Source organism: Astatotilapia calliptera, chromosome 3, assembly GCF_964374335.1.
Source record: "Astatotilapia calliptera chromosome 3, fAstCal68.1, whole genome shotgun sequence".
Classification (NCBI taxonomy): Eukaryota; Metazoa; Chordata; class Actinopteri; order Cichliformes; family Cichlidae; genus Astatotilapia; species Astatotilapia calliptera.
Genome location: NC_137424.1, coordinates 5,102,768 through 5,124,713, shown reverse-complemented (window position 1 = coordinate 5,124,713; position 21,946 = coordinate 5,102,768). Strand labels below are relative to the sequence as shown.

Sequence of the window (21,946 nt, the reverse complement as noted above, 5' to 3'; positions counted from 1 at the left end):
AAAGTGCTTTTTTACTGAGAAATCCAAAGAAAATCCATACTGTACCTTATACTTCAACATATGCTTCTAGCTATACTTCTCCACCAAACACAGAGACTGCAGGAGAGCTGGAGACTTGCTTCAGAATTTGTTAGTTCTAAATAATGTCTAACAGACTCATTATTGGAGATGCTTACAGTCTTCAAGGCGTATATGATGCTGTCACTGTGTAGCTGCTGGATCTGTTAAGCTCAAAGACTCTAAATTCAGCGTGTTTTGACAGCCCGGCATAGCAAAATAGAAAAAAAAAAGGTCAATTAGCAAATTTAATTATAAATTAGTGAGAACAAAGATGGATTTTTGCTTATTGATTTAAAATTAAATAGATTTTTGTGACTTGTTTCACCCCTATCTTAAAATGTCTAAATCAAAAGCATCCAATGGTCCTGCATAGTTAAACAAGTCAAGCAGCGAAACAAACATGTTGATCAACTTTCTATGAAAAACAACTATATAATCAGGTGCAACACTTTGACCAGATCTGTAACTGTTTTCAGATCGTCCTGCAAAATAACTCAGAGAATGAAGAGCAAATAAAGCAGAGTCTGCAAGATCTCCTCACAGACTTGGACTTAGAAGAGAATAATAAAAAAACAGCTTTCGTCTCGTCCACCATCTGCATTTCTCAAAAATCCCAAACCAACAAATCAGAAAGGTACTGCGGAGTCTCCATGTCCACCAAAGGTCCTAACGCTGGGAAAATTATGATTGCTGCCTCCTGTCTTAGCAAATGGCATAAATATGTATCTGGTGCGGTGATGACCTATTATCCAAACACAGTCCAGAAAGATTACTTTGATGGAACAATTGAAGTACCTGGAAATATCAGGTGTGAGGCTTTTTGTCTCCGTGATGGTGCCAGAATGAAGCCTTGCAGATCATGTAAGAATTTGTTTGGCTTGAACACAGAAGACCTCAGAGAGTGGCCATATGGTAACTGTGCTGAAGCTGAGAGCCTGAGCAATTTGCTTGAAAATGAGAGAGAAGTTGAAACACATGTGGATGAATACTCAGCTGAAAAGGATAACAGGCAGAGAGCTGAGGATGAGGTTGATGGGTTCTTAGAACCGTGTTGCAAAGGATTCGGTTTAACTGGACAGGTGAATTTTACAACCCAGAACAAGAGTGAGATTTCATGAAATCATTTGCATTCATCATTCTGATAAATCAAAGATTCTCTGCTCTGACAGCATCTGTGTGGATTTTCTGTAATCACAGAGACGTGTATAAGCATGTTTACTTTCCATCTCCATGTAATTGTCACATTTAATAATTAAAACTGGCTTCTATGGGTTTTTGTTTGTTTGCTTACATATCTAGTGTTTAATGCAATATGAAGCATTATCAGACAGCATTTATTGGGAAGAATCCCATGTTTATACTGGTCTGTACCCAGGGTACACAGAAAATAAAAACACGTTTTCTTATTATGATCCCAACTATAATTTACTTAAGCAAAAGCACTACATGTGTAGTTATAATATTTATAGCAGTTACTGTTGATGTTTAAATTTATCATCTTAAATGTTTATATGCTGATTATATTGCTTTATATAAGAAAGGCCTAACTCTGAGTACACTCTGTGCCAAAAAGTGCTGACAGGAAACTGCATGCTTTTGCAGAAACGTGCTTTTGCAGCTAGAAAGTGAAGCTGATATATATCAGTTTTAATTAGTTTTTACCAACTGCTTGCTAGGGCAATCCCACGAGTTTGGTGTTTTTGTATTGAACATGATTCCAAGTGCTTTCTATAACACATAGCAGAGGTGCCACAACAAAGACTGAGAAGAGGACAGGAAGAGACAGTGAAAGAGATGCACTCCTTTGCCATTCATGTTAAAGCGTTGCATAGCTTTAATTTTAGAGAGTGTTGCATAACTTTAGTCATTTTTCTACCACAGGTGAAGCCAAGAATTGTGAAGCTCTCTTTTGGCCAAATACCAGAATCTGTAAGAAGAAGAAAAAACAATCAAATAGGTCATTATTAAGAGAACAACAATCTCTTGATGATTATCCACAGTGTCTTTGATAACTCTGAGATACAAACTGTCAAGTATATACACATCCCAGCAAACAATAGCTGTGTTTGACTAAAGCGATTAATAACAAGGACAGAGCTACAATCACTACAGTCAAACATAAAGGGCTTAATCCTGAATCCAAGTCTGAGCTGTGATGCCGTTGGTGCTGAAAGCTGCTCAGATCCTGAAGCTGCACGTTTTGTCTCTCTCTAACCAAACCAGCAGCAAAAGAAGACACATTTCGCTTGACATAAACATTGTCATGAATTCCCTCTTACTTTTGCTGGTTTGCTTCCACCACCATTAAAACACACACAGAAAAACAACACAGCACAGCTCTCTGCCTCTCTCAGTGTACTTTAAGAACACCGTTTCCCATCTCAAATCTCTGTTTTTGGCATTATTCGCTTGCTTGTTATGAAGCAGTCTACCGTTGTTTACAGCCATTTTTTTTAATGACTTCCGACAAGACAGCCTCATTTCTGCTGTTCAATACCAAATTTTATTTATTTTTTTCAAATTAAGTGAAACTGCAAAATGCTCTGCTGTGTCTCTATTAAAACCTCTTATTAAAACCTCTGAATCACTTCAGCAGCATCAGCCAATGTACATTTGTTGAGTCGTGGTTCTCGTCTGCTTTTGTTCTACTGCAGAATAATATTTTTAAGGTTATCTACTGTAAAAAGCTAGGCCAGGAAAATCTGCTTCATGGTTTTGTGTTTTATCCTCAGTTACTTTGACACAAAAGCATCTGCTGTGATGCTCACACCTCTGATGAAGTTTCACAAGTGTCAGTACTGATAAATGATCAGAATTATAATGTTTCTGACTCTCTGAGTAAGAATTAAATGGAATCTAATTGGGACCTTGTGAATTGGAATTGAACAGGTTCTAGAAATCAGTGATGATACTCAGCTCCAATACCCACCTATGATATGAGGCTTACGAACGCTGACTGGGTTTCATTTACCAGCTTTTTATGTTCTTCCTGCAGTTTCCTCCCCACATCACTCATCTTAACTTTTTTCCAGTCCTCCTCAGTCTAAACAGAACACACAACAATACAAAGAAAAGCTCAGGTGATTGATCTCTAACACTAGGCATCCCCAGTCTTATTCTTAGCAGTCTAACTTCTCACCATATCTTTGAAGGCCTCTCCATTGTAGTAGCGCTTGGATGCTGGATACTCTATCGTTTTGTCACATAGTTCCAGGAAACTGGAAGCCACCAGATGCAGCTCCTCTCCGTCATAGCCGTACAGCTTTTTGTCCTCACGCGTCATCAGCACAAGCTCGTCACATGGACATGAGGTGCCCTTTACCACACCAATAACCTGCATTTTTACAATCTCGGGAAGGTAGAATTTTCCCCAGGCGTTAACTTCATCATCATCCCCGTTGTATTTGGTGTTCTCAAGCTCTTCTATCCACAGGTCAGCACCACTTGGCTTCTTCAGGTGAACGCACATGCTTTTGTTTTTGGAAACAAAATCTTTCACCCATTTCAGGTACTTTTCACCTGGAAAGAAGCAGACAAGGAAATATGGATGAATGTAGAAGTGTTGGAAAAGACAAATAGCAAGGTTATCCTACAGCAGTTTGTGAAAATGTTGTATCTTGAAATAAGCAGGCAAAATGAGGATCTCACTTATCTCATATGTTCTGACTACCGACTTTCTTCAGTTAAAGGACAAAAAAAGGGCACACTGGAGGCTGACAGAGTGTGCAATGGTGGGAATCATTTTGCAGAACTCACTAAAGTTTGTTTCTCCTGGAACAAGCTTTTTACACTTCGGCAAATGAAAATACTGTGTTAAACTAAAAAAGAGCACCAGACCAAGGTCTACAGTACTAACAGAAAAACATGCCGTTACCTGTTGCCTGTCGACACAGCTGCTGATCTTCCTCACCAAAAAAATGAGGATCCCTGAAAGGAATAGAAAGGTTATGTTAAAATGAATGACTCTCACGGTGATCATGGGAAGCTCCGAAATATCACAACAATAGCTACGAAATCACAAAATGCAGTGTGATGTCTGTAAGCACCAAACATGACATCTCTGCAAATTCATCTTGAAACATGTAGGTACCTCACACGTACAGCTGCAGCCATCTCAGCCATTTATCACTGTGGCTGCCAAGTGGCTGCCACTTCACAAGCGCATGGCACAACATAGAAGAGCCACCTCCACAGGACAAGACTCAGCAGTCCATCTGCATCTTAAGGATAAAGGACACTCTTTCGAGGATGCCAATGTTCACATTTTGGACAGAGAGGACAGATGGTTTGAAAGAGGAGTGAAAGAAGCATCTATGTCCACTGTGAGCGACCATCTTTGAACAGAGGCGGGGTTTACGACACCAACTCTCTGCCATCTATAATCCAGTTTTGAGATCCCTTCCCAGACGCCTTAACGCCCACTCACATCCTGGGCCATCTGACCTCAGGAATTCGCATGATAAGGTGGGGCCAGGTTTCACAATGAACACACCCGAAACTCTGGCTGATTGGGACCCACACCCAGTTTCACACCTTGGCTCAGGTGATTAGAGGATCATCAGGGGGTCCTTTTGTCCCTCTGTGGGGGGTCACTCCCACTAGGTTTATATCTGGGACTCTCCACCATTTGACCTTAGAACTGAAGAAGCTTCTCGGATGAGAGGTGAAACGTCTTCAAGTAACTTAAAGAAGTCCAGACGCTTTTCTTTGCAAGCTCCTTTGACTACGATGACCTGGATGACTGAGAACCTTCACAGACATAAGGTGAATGTGACAAACAAAGCGCCTTCTTGTTCTCTGTGATAATGTAAAGTTATTAATGAAAAAACAAACGAGTAAAAAACGGACTGGAAACATGTCTTCAATCAAAACTCGACAAAAACAAAGAAACAGCCTCACTTCTCTGCGACGCTCCCTAAAAATGACGTTACGTGTTACGTACCAGAGATTTCTATACAGCCCTTTATCAAGCCGAGAGAAAGTGACGCAAAACCCTCCAACTAATAACGACTAGCAGAGAGGCTCAGCTGAGTGTAGTTACCTGGTTTGCAGACGCATACAGACGTTTCCTGTCCTCTCGGACGCAGCTGTGATAGAACATGTGGTGCATTACCGCCACCAACTGGCTTGGAGTGAGGACCGGAAATCGCTCATGCCAAATCAAAAAAAAAAAACATAAAGAAAGATTAAGTGAAGAGTTAAATGAATACATTAAATCAAGAAGAAAAAAACCCACCACCGGACATATACATCCTCATATCCTTCTGTACAAATGAGTTTGTTTTAGAAACTGAAAAAAGCCACAAAACCTTCACATCTAGAAATCCTTTGCAGTAAAAAGTGTTTTTTGGCAGGTTCCACAGGTTTTGAATCAGTTTTATTCTTTATTCCTGATAATTTTGACAATGAAAAAGAACATGTTCTATAGGGCTTTGGAGTTGACGTCACGCCGCAATGCATTGTGGGAGCGCGACACCATTTTTGAGGTCTACGAATCAAAACAAACACACTGTGTTGGAACGACGATTACAAGATGCTTAAAAGCAGCTCAAAAGAGAACGGACTGTATAGAGACCGATTGCGTCCAGAGGCGAAGCGGCGGTACTTGCAGAAAATAGCGTGCAGTGGAAATGTGGACCCGTATGAAATACGGCCGTGGAGTAGAAACCCTGAAGACGTAGCCTGATATATTTTCGTACCTTATCTGTGGAGTCAGCGCGTACAAGTCGTCATTCAAACAAAGGTAAGTCAGCTCAAGTACTGCGTGTGAAATGCGTTTGATTTCCCTGCAAACATTCACATTAGTGCAGCATAAATTCATGCATGAGGGGAAATTACAGTGAGAACATGTGGAGGCTGTTAGAGGGAGAAGATAGTGAGTTCAGTGCAGGGCTGTGCAGAGAGGTTTAAAGGGGCGGGTGCTCAAAGTTAAAAAGGGGCACATTGAACCAGGCTGAATAACAACAACACACATTCATCAAGAATCTAATATGGGAAGGGCAGGGCTGTGTTGGTCTGAGACTGTAGACATTAAAAAGTCCACAGGAGAGATGGTAGCTGATTAAACAAGTGTCATGAGATAATAACAAAATGCAAAGATTGGTGACAGCACTTGGAACGATAAGGCAACAAAAAACTATGTATGTAAAAAAAAAAAAAAAAAAAAAAAAAAAAATATATATATATATATATATATATATATATATATATATATATATATATATATATATATATATATATATACACAGTGGGGCAAAAAAGTATTTAGTCAGCCACCGATTGTGCAAGTTCCCCCACTTAAAATGTTGACAGAGGTCAGTAATTTGCACCAGAGGTACACTTCAACTGTGAGAGACAGAATGTGAAAAAATAATCCATGAATCCACATGGTAGGATTTGTAAAGAATTTATCCGTAAATCAGGGTGGAAAATAAGTATTTGGTCACCTCAAACATGGAAAATCTCTGGCTCTCACAGACCTGTAACGTCTTCTGTAAGAAGCTTTTCTGTCCCCCACTCGTTACCTGTATGAATGGCACCTGTTTGAACTCATCATCTGTATAAAAGACACCTGTCCACAGCCTCAAACAGTCAGACTCCAAACTCCGCCATGGCCAAGACCAAAGAGCTCTTGAAGGACACCAGGAAAAGTATTGTAGACCTGCACCAGACTGGGAAGAGTGAATCTACAATAGGCAAGCAGCTTGGTGTGAAGAAATCAACTGTGGGAGCAATCATCAGAAAATGGAAGACATACAAGACCACTGATAATCTCCCACGATCTGGGGCTCCACGCAAGATCTCATCCCGTGGGGTCAAAATGATCATGAGAACGGTGAGCAAAGATCCCAGAACCACACGGGGGGACCTGGTGAATGACCTGCAGAGAGCTGGGACCAAAGTAACAAAGGTCACCATCAGTAACACACTACAACGGCAGGGAATCAAATCCCGCAGTGCCAGACGTGTTCCGCTGCTGAAGCCAGTGCATGTCCAGGCCCGTCTGAAGTTTGCCAGAGAGCACATGGATGATACAGCAGAGGATTGGGAGAATGTCATGTGGTCAGATGAAACCAAAGTAGAACTTTTTGGTATAAACTCAACTCGTCGTGTTCGGAGGAAGAAGAATACTGAGTTGCATCCCAAGAACACCATACCTACTGTGAAGCATGGGGGTGGAAACATCATGCTATGGGGCTGTTTTTCTGCCAAGGGGACAGAACGACTGATCCGTGTTAAGGACAGAATGAATGGGGCCATGTATCGTGAGATTTTGAGCCAAAACCTCCTTCCATCAGTGAGAACTTTGAAGATGAAACGAGGCTGGGTCTTCCAACATGACAATGACCCAAAACACACCGCCCGGGCAACAAAGGAGTGGCTCCGTAAGAAGCATTTGAAAGTCCTGGAGTGGCCTAGCCAGTCTCCAGACCTCAACCCCATAGAAAATCTGTGGCGGGAGTTGAAAGTCCGTGTTGCTCGGCGACAGCCCCAAAACATCACTGCTCTTGAGAAGATCTGCATGGAGGAATGGGCCAAAATACCAGCTACTGTGTGTGCAAACCTGGTAAAGACCTATAGTAAACGTTTGACCTCTGTTATTGCCAACAAAGCTTATGTTACAAAGTATTGAGTTGTATTTTTGTTATTGACCAAATACTTATTTTCCACCCTGATTTACAAATAAATTCTTTACAAATCCTACCATGTGGATTCATGGATTTTTTTTTCACATTCTGTCTCTCACAGTTGAAGTGTACCTCTGGTGCAAATTACTGACCTCTGTCATCATTTTAAGTGGGGGAACTTGCACAATCGGTGGCTGACTAAATACTTTTTTGCCCCACTGTACATGTCGCTCTGGAGTGGATCTCATCTTAAAGGATCCAGCCATTTCAGAACTGCGAAGATCCAGACACATCCTTGATAGTCTTTTACCACCTGCAGCGGACATAATCAAGCACCTTAACCCCGACCTACCAGCAGAGACTTATATTCAACATCTTGATTCTGCTTATGGAATTGTACAGGACGGGGAAGAACTTTATGCAAAGTTCATGGACACGCTGCAGAACTCGGGTGAGAAGCCATCCGGCTACCTACAGCGACTTCAGGTGGCCCTGAGTTTAGCTGTTAAGCAGGGAGGGGTCAAGCAGGGTGAAGTGAACAGGCACCTGCTCAGCCAAATCTGTAGGGGATGTTGGGATAGTAACCTTATCTCTGAGCTCCAGCTGAAGCAGAGAAAATCCAACCCACCTTCTTTTGCAGAACTGTTACTCCTATTAAGAACTGAAGAAGACAGAGAAGCTAGCAAAACTCTGAGGATGAAGCAACATCTGGGAACACCAAGACACAGAGTTGCAGCTCAAGCTCAGTTCGCAGTAGAAGAAGAAAAGGGGGTCTGTGCTGCGTTGTCCACTCTCACCCAGCAGATGGCGGAGATACAAAAGCAACTTGCCGCCTTAACTGCCTCCCAGTCTCACCAGCTCTGTACTCCTGCTCCTAAGCAGCACCAGAAGCAAAGAACGGATACACAGGGGAATATATCACCTAACCCCAAGCCTGGTTTCTGTTTCAGGTGTGGGGAAGATGGACACATTAGACCACAGTGTGAGAACAGACCCAATCCCGCATTGGTCAATACAAAACGCAAACAGTTCAGTGAAAGGAAACCAAAATGGCAGAAGTGGAATTCATCAACTGGACATTTAAACTAGATACCGTTCCTGTAATGGGACGTACAGGAACTGTGCAGGACCCACATTGTCCCGCAAAGGAGGAAAGGAACAAGGAGGAAATTGTTCACTGTGTAGACCTACACACTTGTCTGAAGGCAACCACAATGCTACCTCATGGGTTAGTTGGGTCAAGATGCACAACAGAGGTGACCCTAGCAGGCCATCCACAGAAATGCCTGCTTGATACAGGATCACAGGTTACTACAATATCTGTATCCTTTTACAACAATCATCTTCATGAACAACAAATTCAACCACTCCATGATCTTCTCCAGGTGGAAGGTGCTGCGGGTCAAACCATTCCATATCTTGGATACATTGAGATTTCTGTCAAGTTCCCCAGAGATTTTGTTGAAGAATATGAAGTAACAACATTGGCTCTAGTTGTTCCGGACGTACACCCTGACGTCCCCGCTACTGTGCTAATTGGGATGAACACCCTGGAACCCCTGTATGAACAGCATCTTAACCAGCATCCGAGCTATCAGCCTAGCACTCATGGGTACAGAGCGGTGTTGAAAACACTACAGCTGTCACACAAGCAGAAGGAGAATGGCAGCATTGGGAATGTGAGGCTACTAAGCAAAGCTCCAGTGCGTGTTCCGGCCGGCCGCACTATTGTCATCCAGGGCTCTGCCAAAGTTTCCACCCCATTGTTTAGCCAGAGTGTTCTCCTACAGCATCCTGCTTCCACCTTACCTGGGGGTTTGTGCGTCAGCAGTTGTCTCATCAACTTCCCAGTTCTTTCTCCATACAAGGTTCCTGTGGTTATTACGAATGAGTTGGAGCAAGATACCTTCATTCCACCTCACAGTGTCATTGCGGATTTGGAAACCTACCACTGTATCTTGTCTGAACACCGCGTGACCCATCTTCCAGTCAGGAACACTATCACCAGCCTGAATTTTGATTTTGGTGATTCCCCACTGTCACCTGAATGGAGGACGCGAGTCATAGGCAAGCTGAATGACATCTCGGAGGTCTTTTCGCATCATGACTTGGATTTTGGATGTACATCAGCTGTCAAACATCATATTCCACTCCATGACAATACACCGCTCAAGCAACGTGCCCGGCCAATCCATCCACAAGATTTCGAAGCTGTCCGCCGTCACCTGCGTGAGCTTCTGGAAGCCGGCATTATAAGGGAATCATCGTCTCCTTTTGCTTCGCCTATCGTGGTGGTCAGGAAGAAGAACGGTGAGGTCCGGCTGTGCATAGACTACCGGAAACTAAACCTTCAAACTATCAAGGATGCATACCCCTTACCTAATTTGGAGGAATCCTTTTCAGCACTCACTGGTTCTAAGTGGTTTTCAGTACTCGACCTGAAGTCCGGTTGCTACCAGATCCAGATGGAGGAGGAAGACAAGGCAAAGACTGCTTTTGTGACTCCTCTTGGGTTCTGGGAGTTTAACCAAATGCCTCAAGGTGTTACCAACGCCCCAAGCACCTTTCAGCGAATGATGGAGCGATGCATGGGGGACCTGCACCTAAAGTAAGTGCTCGTTTTCCTGGATGACTTAATCATCTATTCGGACACTCTTGAGGAAGACGAACGAAGGCTGCTGAGAGTCCTGAACCGGTTGAAGGAATATGGGCTGAAACTGGCACCGGAGAAATGTCGATTCTTCCAAAAGTCTGTAAAGTACTTGGGTCATATTGTCTCTGAGGAAGGAGTTCAAACAGACCCTGAGAAGATAGAGACCATCAAGACATGGCCGGTTCCACAGACTTTGAAACAATTGAGGTCTTTTCTGGGTTTCGCTGGTTATTACCGCCGGTTTATAAAAGACTATTCCGTCATTGCCAAACCCCTCAATGACCTGACTCGTGGATATTCTCCAGTTCAAAGATCAAAGACCCTGAAAGCTCGCAAGACATCCACACACGGGCCAAATCAACCCTTCGGTGAGAGGTGGAATACCAACTGTCAAGTTGCATTTGAGACCCTGATTGAGAAGCTTACAACTGCCCCGGTCCTTGGGTTTGCAGACCCGTCTCGCCCATACATTCTGCACACCGATGCGAGTGTGACCGGACTTGGAGCTGTGTTGTATCAAGAGCAAGAGGAGAAACTCTGGGTTATAGCTTATGCTAGCCGCGGATTGTCGCAGAGTGAGAGCCGTTATGCAGCCCACAAGTTGGAATTCCTCGCCCTTAAGTGGAGTGTGACCGAGAAATTCCAAGATTACCTGTACGGGGCAGATTTTACAGTGGTGACGGACAGTAATCCACTGACCTACGTTTTGACAACAGCTAAACTGGACGCTACTGGACACCGTTGGTTGGCTGCATTGTCAACGTACTCTTTTAAACTTCTGTACAGAGCTGGCAAACAGAATTGTGACACTGATGCGCTTTCGCGGCGACCTTACTCCTGCTCCAATGATGAAGTTTCTAATGACCATGAACTCATTCGTCAGTTCATTTCTCAACACACAGCTGATTCTGATGTCCTCCCAGAAGAGACTGTGAGAGCAATCTGCCAAAGTCATTTGGTCAGAGCCACACGGCCGGGTGACTGCGGTGAGGTTGGCTTCACACTTGTCGAGTCTTTGTCAGTTCAAATGGATACCATCCCTGACAGTTACTGTTCCGAGGACTGTCATCAGCTGCCTGTCGTTTCTACTCTTAACATCAAAGAGAAACAACACTCAGATCCCTGCATTCGAGAGCTTATTCACCAGCTTGAGACGGGGGAGAGGGTTCCACCAACAGCAAGAGCTGAGCTCCCTGAACTTCCGTTCCTGCTCAGAGAATGGTCCAGGTTGGAGCTGGTGGATGGAGTGCTGTACAGGAGGAGACGGGACAATGGAGACCTTTCATACCAGCTTGTCCTTCCAGAGGAGTTGCGACCATCAGTCCTGAAAAGCCTCCATGAGGATATGGGCCATATGGGGATTGAACGTACACTTGACCTTGTCCATACGAGATTCTACTGGCCCAAAATGGCAAAGGATGTTGAGCAGAAGATTAAGACTTGTGGCCGCTGTGTGCGCCGAAAAGCCCTGCCGGAAAAAGCTGCTCCACTTGTCAGCATAAAAACATCTCGACCCCTTGAGCTTTTGTGTATGGATTTTCTTGCTCTTGAGCCTGACACTAGTGGCACTCGTGATATCTTAGTCCTGACGGACCATTTCACTAAATTCGCTGTTGCCATTCCAACACCCAATCAAAAGGCAAGAACTGTGGTGAAGTGTCTATGGGAGAATTATATCATTTATTATGGCATTCCTGAGCGAATCCATACCGACCAAGGGCAAGATTTTGAGTCAAGACTAATAAAAGAATTGTGTGAGTTTGCAGGCATTCAGAAGAGCCGTACAACCCCTTACCATCCGAGGGGAAATCCAGTGGAGCGATTCAACAGGACGTTGCTGGCAATGTTGGGGACCTTGGAGACAAAACAAAAAACAAGGTGGAAAGAGCATGTGAAACCGCTGGTTCACGCCTATAATTGTACCAGGAACGAGGTTACAGGGTTTACTCCTTACAAACTCATGTTCGGTAGAACACCTCGTCTACCTGTGGACCTGGCGTTCAATCTGCCACTGCGGGAATCCAAGCAAAAGAGTCACTCACAGTACATTAAGTCACTCAAATCGAGATTGGAGGAAAGTTTCAGTATTGCCTCCAGTAACGCTACAAAGGCTGCCGACCGAAATAAGAAACGCTTTGACAACCGTGTGATACCATCAGCATTGGAACCAGGTGATCGTGTGCTTGTGAGGAATGTCCGCCTTCGAGGGAAGCATAAACTTTCAGATAAATGGGAGGAAGAAGTTTATGTGGTTGTCCATCGGGCTGGGGACCTCCCGGTCTACAAGGTAAAACCTGAGAACAGCAATGGACCTATGCGGACCCTTCACCGCGACCTCCTCCTTCCATGCGGCTTCCTCACGGGCAGTGAGATTAACTTGGAATTACCAGAGCAATCACTTCCTCATAGACCAAGAACTCGGCAGCAGAACCCGGATTTAAATTCCCTCACAGAACCTCTGGTTGAGGATGAGGACACAGGAAGCTTGGTTTCATTGTATGTTAATCCTCCAACGTTGCACTTCACTGTGGAAAAACAGAATCAATTTCCAGATTCATCTGACGGTGGGAGCCTAGGACCACTGATTTTGGATCCTTCAGTTGAAGTGGAAGTGCAAGGAGAACCAGCCTCTGTGTCCAGTGTTCTTCCTCCAGCAGTGGAGTCTGGTGGTGAGCAATCTGACTCTGATGTGGAAGACATCCTACTTGAACTTGTTGAAAGTCACGCTAAAAACAGAAATGGCTTACCTGAAAACTTACCTGGAAATGGAGACATACTTGTCAACATTCCTGTCGTTGCTGTTGAAGATTCTCCTGAAGAGTCTAGTGTTATTGAGCAGGACACTGACATAAGTGACGGGCTAAGACGTTCACAACGACAAAGAGCACCACCTGATCGACTTCACTATTTCACTCGTGGTAATCCTCTGATTTCCGTGGTCCAAACGATGTTGCATAGTCTTTCCGATGCATTGGGCCATAATGCTAGCCGTCCTTCGTCTGTTCACGTTGTCTAGCGTTTAACATGCGACGGGACGTGCATGGTTAAGGCGGGGAGGATGTAACCCACATAAAAATAAAAAGAACTGCGTCTATAACTAAATTGGAATCTTAAATTCCAACCGGAGCGTGTCCGTGAAGGCATCGTGACGCGTCATGACCAATCCTATTCGCGAGGCACTATTATATGCTGATAGGTTTGTATTGTTGATTGTCATTTATGCTTAGAAATATTTACTCATATATGCTTAGAAGTATATAATCATTGGTGGATTGAAAGAATGTCTCATCCTAAAGAGGTCTGTATTAACTCTGTGTAGCTGTAGAAGGGAGTGCATACATTCCTCAGAGTGTCCTTGGTATAAATCACATACTCCCTAGGAGAGTTTATCCTTGATTTATGGTATAGCAAGCGCATGTATATCTGTTTAAATATAAGAGCCTTTTGTTAGATGGACCTAGACGTCCTGGCACCAGCTTTGGGGAGTCTTCACAGGGTCACATCTTGACCACACACACACACACACACACACACACACACACACACACACACACACACACACACACAAGCAAGGTACTCTTTGTGTGTATGTAGACGTCATATGTTAATGAACCTATGCATATTCATGTAACCTCAATAAAAGGGCAGCGGTACGGGAGAATGGACGAGAGCAACTGGGGCCAAGCGAAGGAACGGCGTTTGTCCGGTTCTCTCCCGTGCACGAGTAACATGAAGAAATTCGCCTACTTTGTGTCTTGCTTTGCGGTGTAATTATATTGTCTTCAACGTTCCAGCGAATAGGTTTATGCTACAAACCTATCATATGCCTTCGAAACGACGCGGGGGAGAGGCGTTAGCGGATGGAAGCAACAGGTACGTGGGGCGAGCGCTTTTCGCTGTTTACTATCTTGGCTTGGCTTTGAATTAATTGTGGATTGCGTTCAACAGTACTTTGATACCGCCGTGGGTAGATGTGTGGGGGGCTCGTATGTGACATCGCACGTAGTGAATGGTGAGTTGAGTCTGAATGTCTGTTTGTATTTGTAACCTGTATCAGTATGCCAGTGCTATTAGATGATGGGATAGCTAAGGCTGAGGCCTACTACATTACTACTACTCTCACTCTACGTGGCTGTAGTCTTGTTATTAGAGATTGTCATTTATTTTAATTTATTACAATGGTTGTATTTGTTGTATATTGGTATTTTCTCATGAACTTTATTGTGTACACTGGAACTAAAGCTAGCTTGGGAAATTTAGATGAATTTTGCTAATAGTGGTCCTGTGATTATAGTGCAGGCTAGTGGTGCCCTGGAGAGACCACAGCGACACCACTACTTTGGATGGCGAGCTAGGCCCAACGAGCCAGAACCCCAGCTACAACTTTCTGCGGTCTGGTAGGAGGCTGCTGCGGCCTACACTCTCCTCTCTTGGTTTTCAGTCCCCTAAATCTCACTTCCGAGATTTCCGTCTTGGAATCTTAGTGCTGATCATCATACTTCAAATTTCAACCTGTCTAGACTGTCATACGCGTTGGACTTCTATCAATCATGAAATAAACTTTATGGACATTGTTTGCCAGAGGTTGGACGAGGTTGCTGCACCGCTGTGCAGCGGATATTTTACAAGCTTGAATTGTTTTATCTTTTCCCTGTCTGCAGAATTTGTAAATATTGGTATTTGGTAATTGCACTTTATTTTCACTATAAATAATAACTGTAATCACAATATCTGTGGTTGTATGTTTATTGTACTTCACTCACCTCCTAGAGCCGAATCTGATATCTTCTGAATTAGCCCAACTACTCATAACCAACTTAAAATATTTTAGCTTATGTACTTCCTACACTTGTTTCACCCTGCTATAAATAATAAACGACTACTGCAGCTCGGTGTGAGTCCTCTCTGAGCCCTCACCCGTGCAGCACGTTAACCGTCTCCAAGTGTCTCAGTGTTGTTTATTCACCTAACTGTTTGATAACTGTAAATCTCTGACAACAGTTTATTTATACCATCTTCACGTGAACACATTCAAGAACATAACAGATGAAGAAACATTAAAAACTTCCACACTACATGAAGCAAGAAAAATAGTTTATTCCTTTATGTAGAAAAAACAGAAACATCAAACATCTCCAAGACTCTCTTTGAAAGAACTAAAAACCTTTGTTCTCATGGTCCAATCATGAGTGAACTCCCCGATGAAGCCTTGTGTGCTAAAACATGTCAGAGTTTTAAAGGTTAAACATGAGTTTCCAAAACGTTTTGCTGGAGAACAATGAACTATTTGACTGAGTTTCAATCATTTACAGACGAGCAAAACCAGGACAGAGAAAAAAGGACAAAACTGACTCAGTAAAACAACAGAAAAGAAGATCCCATGTAGATCTGTATTATGTAGAAGTTCAGCCCAGCAACCAGTTCAGTTCAACACAAGTTTAAATGATTCTATCTGAACTCTGTGGAGCCTGATCTCAAGCTTTTTGAGTCTGACACAGAAACCAGAGGATCTTTCTGTGTCTTCAGATTCACTGTGATCCAGTGATGGGAGTGATTTCAGCCCTGAGTGATCGCGCTGATGTTTGCACAGAGCAGACAATGAGGTGAATGTTTGGGCACATTGGTAACAGTGAAACAGTTTATTAGTAACGTGGGATCGTTTGTGTGCAGAGTATGAACTGAGATTCCTGAAGCTCTTGTCACACTGGTCACAGCTGTAGTTTCCTTCCATGTGTGCACGTACGTGTGTATTTTGGCTCCATCTCTGGCTGAAAGTTTTTCCACAGATGTCACAGCTGTATGGCTTAATTCCAGAGTGGGTAACTAGATGCCTCTGTAAGCTGCTACTGTGAGTAAAAGCTCTGCCACACTGATCACAGCTGTACGCTTTAACTCCACTGTGGATGAGTTGGTGTTTTTTTAGGGAATCCTTCAAGGAAAAAGACTTTCCACACAAGTCACAGCTGAACGGTCTCTCTCCAGTGTGGATGACCTGATGCTGTTTTAGTTTATCCCTCACAGTAAAACCCTTCCCACACTCGTCACAGCTGTATGGCTTAATTCCAGAGTGGGTAAGTAGATGCCTCTGTAAGTTGCTACTGCGAGTAAAAGTTCTGCCACACTGATCACAGCTGTATGGCTTAATTCCAGAGTGGGTAACTAGATGACTCTGTAAGTGGCTACTGCGAGTAAAAGCTCTGCCACACTGATCACAGCTGTACGCTTTAACTCCACTGTGGATGAGTTGGTGTTTTTTTAGGGAACCCTTCAAGGAAAAAGACTTTCCACACATGTCACAGCTGAACGGTCTCTCTCCAGTGTGGATGACCTGATGCTGTTTTAGTTTATCCCTCACAGTAAAACCCTTCCCACACTCGTCACAGCTGTATGGCTTAATTCCAGAGTGGGTAACAAGATGACTCTGTAAGTGGCTACTTTGAGTAAAAGCTCTGCCACACTGATCACAGCTGTACGCTTTAACTCCACTGTGGATGAGTTGGTGTTTTTTTAGGGAACGCATCCAGGAAAAAGACTTTCCACACTGTTCACAGCTGAACGGTCTCTCTCCAGTGTGGATGACCTGATGCTGTTTTAGTAAAGCCCTCACAGTAAAACCCTTCCCACACTCGTCACAGGTGTGTTTTTTCTCTCCCTTTCTTCTGTGAGGTTTGTCGGCCTCCTGAGAGCGCTGACTTCTGGCTCCATGTTGGTCCTGCAGTGACACAGATACAAACAGAGGCAGTGAGTGAAATGCAGTCGTGGAACAAACTCAACCTTCAAACTCCATTAACACTAGTTTTAAACCTGAAGGTGGAGCGTGGCACCAAACACCTTAAAGGTCTCTTATCCCCACCTGCTGGTAGTTCTAAGACATTACATCCAACCTGCTGTTAAAGATAATTCATGACTGTTCAAACACTAAAATCATGCCCACACACACACACACACACACACACACACACACACACACACACACACACACACACACACACACACACTTTTATAATTTAGATTATTTTGTTGTTTCCTATTACATATTTCTATAATTTGTATAGATTTATACAGAATTATTCAGTGATAATAAATCCTATGTTTGTTTATTCTAAAGGAACCCCGTTAGCTTCCACAACAGATGTTGCTCGTCTTCCGTCAAATACTCACATAAAATATTACACAATAAAGTGGATTCAAGATATCCACATAATTTCACTCTTACATCCACAGTGAGGTTTCACAATTGTTCAAATATAAGCAATCAATAATAATAATAATAATATCAATAACATTGAGGCACATTACACAAATTTCAAAAACAAATCGTGTCTTACAATATTTACAACAACTAAAAGCTCTGTAAATCGGCTTTTAAGTGTTCATTGAAGTTTTGAATAATTCTCTAATTTTTTAAGGCAACTTATTCCACTTAAAAGTTGCTCTAAATGTAACAGTTTTACAAAACGTTACTTTTAACTCGAGCATTAACTAAATTGCAGCTTGTTGAAAACTGTGTAATATGATGATGTATTTCATCTGGATACTGCAGCTGAGCAGAATAAATGTGGTGTGTTTAACAGAATTGCTTTCTTTAGAACTACAAGTAAGCCATAGAATATTTTAGCCTGTACAGGAAGCCAAGAAAGGTTATTATGCATTTGATCAATATTAGTATAGTATGAACATCTTCACACTAATCTGGACGCCTTATTCTGGACTAACTGAAGTCTGTTAAGATCTGTCTTATTAGCTGCTGACCAAATGATTGAACAATACTCCAGATGAGACATTACTAGTGCATTAATGACATCTTTCATAATGAAGAAGTGATACACAAAGAGCATTTCATAGCCATAGCTATGCCTTGTCGGCAGAGTTATGTGACATTAGTGATGTTTGTACTTTCAGCGTTAACTTGGTTTTAAAGCCTTTAAAATATACGCCGTTCAATAGTCGACCTTAATCTGACAGAGAATGTGATGATTTTGTGGATAATTAAAGTCAGTCATATATCCACAAACACAACAAGCTGAAAGTCAGTGATGCTGCTCGGTTTGCAGTCCTGAACATCACGGCACAAGCAGGATTCACTGCACTGTTAATGTTAGCTGTGTTATATTGCTGCCTCTGTTCGGTGGTGTCGAGCCAAACGCACTTTAACGTGTATTTGAACGAGCTGACAGTTCACTCGTTAAGCTGAAAGAAAGATGCTTTAATCACAGCAGTCACACATGTGTCCACTGCACCATCTGGAACTCTTCTTGTTTACACTCGTAATAACACAAACACTAAATCCTGCTTCTCTGGTGCTGTTGTGTAGCAGTGTGTACACCTGAGACTGTCACCTGTGTCTGTCCTGCACTCTCTCTCTGTTTCTTTCTCTCTGATTGTGGAATAAAAGTATGAACATGTGTTTATAAGTTACACTTGTGTTTGAATCCTGCAGCTTATCACACATTTGATTTCCATGTGTGACGACTGCAAGTGTCCAGAGTGAGAACAGACTGAGGGAGCCACTGCTGCACATCATCTGTGAGGCTTTGCAGCCCTGATGATCCACCAGGACAAACTCAGCAGTGTGTGAGGAAGAGGAGGAGGAAGAGCCAGCAGCAGCTGACAGATGGAGAGAATAGACAGACTGTTCCCTGTTTGTGAAGGACTGCTAGGAAAGTTTAACATAACTGTCTGTGCTGAATCAGTCTTATTAGGTAATGTTCAAATAATGTGATCATCCCAGTGTTTTCAGTGTGGGAGAAAGTACTCAGAGTACTCAGGGCCTTCAAGTTACACACTATGAAAGGCAGCAACAAGTTTAATGTTCAGAAACCTAAAGTCTGTATCAGCAGCAGGATGGAGCTAAAAATAAATGTTGGTTTCAGTTCTATGAAGCTTTGAGTATTTTGGATCAGTAGCTGCTGTGTTTGTTGCATCATATTGCTGTAACTGTTTATATGCTTTATATATTCTGAGCTAAGTTGATCTATAGTGTTACATCATATTCTATAAGGATGTTATGTGTTTGTAGACTTTCTGCCCAGTTTGACCCATTTAGCAGAAGTCAGCCTGTTTAAGGCTCTGATATCTATTCTGTGTGACTTACAGCAGTTATGACATGGTCTGATTTTCTCACCCATCCATCCATCCATCTTCATCCGCTTTATCCGGGGCCGGGTCGCGGGGGCAGCAGCCTAAGCAAAGAGGCCCAGACCTCCCTCTCCCCAGCCACCTCCTCCAGCTTGTCCGGGGGAACACCAAGGCGTTCCCAGGCCAGCCGAGAGATATAATCTCTCCAGCGTGTCCTGGGTCTGCCCCGGGGCCTCCTCCCGGTGGGACATGCCTGGAACACCTCGCCCAGGAGGCGCCCAGGGGGCATCCTTGTCAGATGCCCGAACCACCTCAGCTGGCTCCTTTCGATGTGGAGCAGCAGCTGCTCTACTCTGAGCCCCTCCCGGATGGCCGAACTTCTCACCCTATCTCTAAGGGAGAGGCCAGCCACCCTTCGGAGGAAGCTCATTTCCGCCGCTTGTATCCGCGATCTCGTTCTTTCGGTCACTACCCACAGCTCGTGGCCATAGGTGAGGGTAGGGACGTAGATCGACCGGTAAATTGAGAGCTTCGCTTTTACACTCAGCTCCCTCTTCACCAAGACTGACCAGTGCAGCGTCCGCATTGCTGCAGCTGCAGCCCCAATCCGTCTGTCGATCTCCGGCTCCCTTCTCCCATCACTCGCGAACAAGACCCCGAGATACTTGAACTCCTCCACTTGGGGCAGGAACTCATCCCCGACCCGGAGAGGGCACTCCACCCTTTTCCGGCTGAGAACCATGGCCTCAGATTTGGAGGTGCTGATCCTCATTCCCGCTGCTTCACACTCGGCTGCGAACCGTTCCAGTGCGAGCTGGAGGCCCTCACCCGATGACGCCAACAGAACCACATCATCTGCAAAATTTTTTCTCACCCAATAAAGGAATATTTCATATATCAGTCTACTCTTCATTCTATCAGACACAGTTATCACAGCTCCTACATTTGCTTTTTACACATATATGTAAGCACTGAGCCACATTTAGTACCAACATATTAAATGAACAATATTTGTCTCTTATATATGATACATCTGTATACACACTGTCACAGATACTTGTCTGTGAGTGAAGTGATTAATATAATAACTATAATATTGGCCATATTATATTTACATTACCACAGTGAGGTGACTTTAGTCTCATGAACAACATCAGCTAATTGTTATTTACAGCTAATCTTAAACGACTGTTCAGCACAGAAATGAAGCCCAACAATCATGTTTCACAGTCCTGTGGTCTCAGCCTCAGATACTCATCAAATCACACAGAGCTCATGTAGAAACAAATGAACTAAATATGTTCTCCTTCATTTCTGTCAAACAAAGCTGTATGAAACGTTTCCAGCTGTTAGTATCATGGTTGCTAGGCAACCTGGGCAGCGCGACGGAGGCTAGACGTCCCATTTCACGAGCCTACGAGCCTCGCACTTCGGCCTTAGCGGTCTTTGAGTACGCGGCCCTTGAGGACTTTAAAGCTGCAGAACCTGAATCGGGATACAGCCGTGATGATCTCCAGCCTCGTGCTCGCCAACATTCTCACCTGAGTTAAGAAGACGATCACTGAAATGGTCTCAGCAGGTCCTTTGATGACAGCAATGAAATGCAGTGGTAAGGCTTTTTGGGGATTAAGTTCGTTTTCATGGCAAAGAAGGACGATGCAGTTCATCTGATCACTCCTCATAACATTCTGGAGTGCAGGCAAAATGCTATTATAAAAACTTAAGCAGCAACTTCTCCAGGTTCCAATATTTATGCAATTCTCAAACCTTTTGGCCACGACTGTATAACCTCTTCTGAAGTTTAGTGGATATTATACATGGTTATGCTCAGGATGTGTCGGCCAGTTTCCACTGGAAACGCCTTTTGGTTAAACTGTCAGCGAGGAATTTGCATTTGCACTGTTACATTTTTATATAACTTTAATGCACATAAACAACAGCTGCTTGTTTCAGTGAAAATACATTGATGGGTTTTTAAAAAGTTGTGCAGCTGTAAAGTATTTTGTCTGGTGTCAATTCTATCGTCAGCTACATTGTTATGGCAAATGTTCAAATGTATATGGTGATAAATATCTTTGGTCATATGGTCCTGCTCTGTCTGTCACCTTCTGTGTTGAGCTCATTGTTTCCTCTGTAGTGGCTGAGCTGAGTCCAAGTAGCTGAAAATGTTCCTCTGCTGCTCCGTCAGACTCTCCTCCTCCTGCTGATCAGCTGGGACACAAAACAGATCTTTGTTAGGCTCCGCACTGCACTGAAGAGTCAAAGTGTCTCATATGTTCATCTGACAAGTAAAAGAACACATTTTTGTTTCCCGAGGTGGGCAACTTGTTGGAAACAAACACAAAAGGTTTGAGCACTGATACCTGCCATTGCTGGCATTGAAAGATGCAACGCCAGCAATGTGGATTGTCAAGACTCAAACCAATCATCAAGCAAAGACAACAGGGATCAAATGTACCGCATTTTGATCCGGGACGTACTCTGCATGAAAACAAGCGCTCACTCTTCCTGCTCAACAAATGACAAG

The 21,946-nt window shown here is 43.5% G+C and overlaps 1 protein-coding gene and 1 long non-coding RNA gene across 2 annotated transcripts in view; one reads left to right on the top strand and one right to left on the bottom strand.

The window, feature by feature from the left end:
* Positions 1 to 3,885, bottom strand: part of LOC145419314 (uncharacterized) — a 42,790-nt gene extending 38,905 nt beyond the window's left edge. Inside the window, exons 1-2 of the mRNA XM_080299655.1 lie at positions 3,200 to 3,885; positions 3,008 to 3,103 (exon numbers count right to left, since the gene is read on the bottom strand). Of these exons, the coding sequence (XP_080155781.1) occupies positions 3,008 to 3,103; positions 3,200 to 3,529 (426 nt within the window). The 5' untranslated portion in view covers positions 3,530 to 3,885. The remainder of the gene's footprint in view (positions 1 to 3,007; positions 3,104 to 3,199) is intronic.
* Positions 3,886 to 14,220: 10,335 nt separating this feature from the next.
* On the top strand, positions 14,221 to 15,846 carry LOC145425139 (uncharacterized). The gene is made up of 2 exons (XR_013905807.1): positions 14,221 to 14,353; positions 14,636 to 15,846. It is a non-coding gene; the product is annotated as an uncharacterized LOC145425139 (long non-coding RNA).
* The last annotated feature ends 6,100 nt before the right edge of the window (positions 15,847 to 21,946 follow it).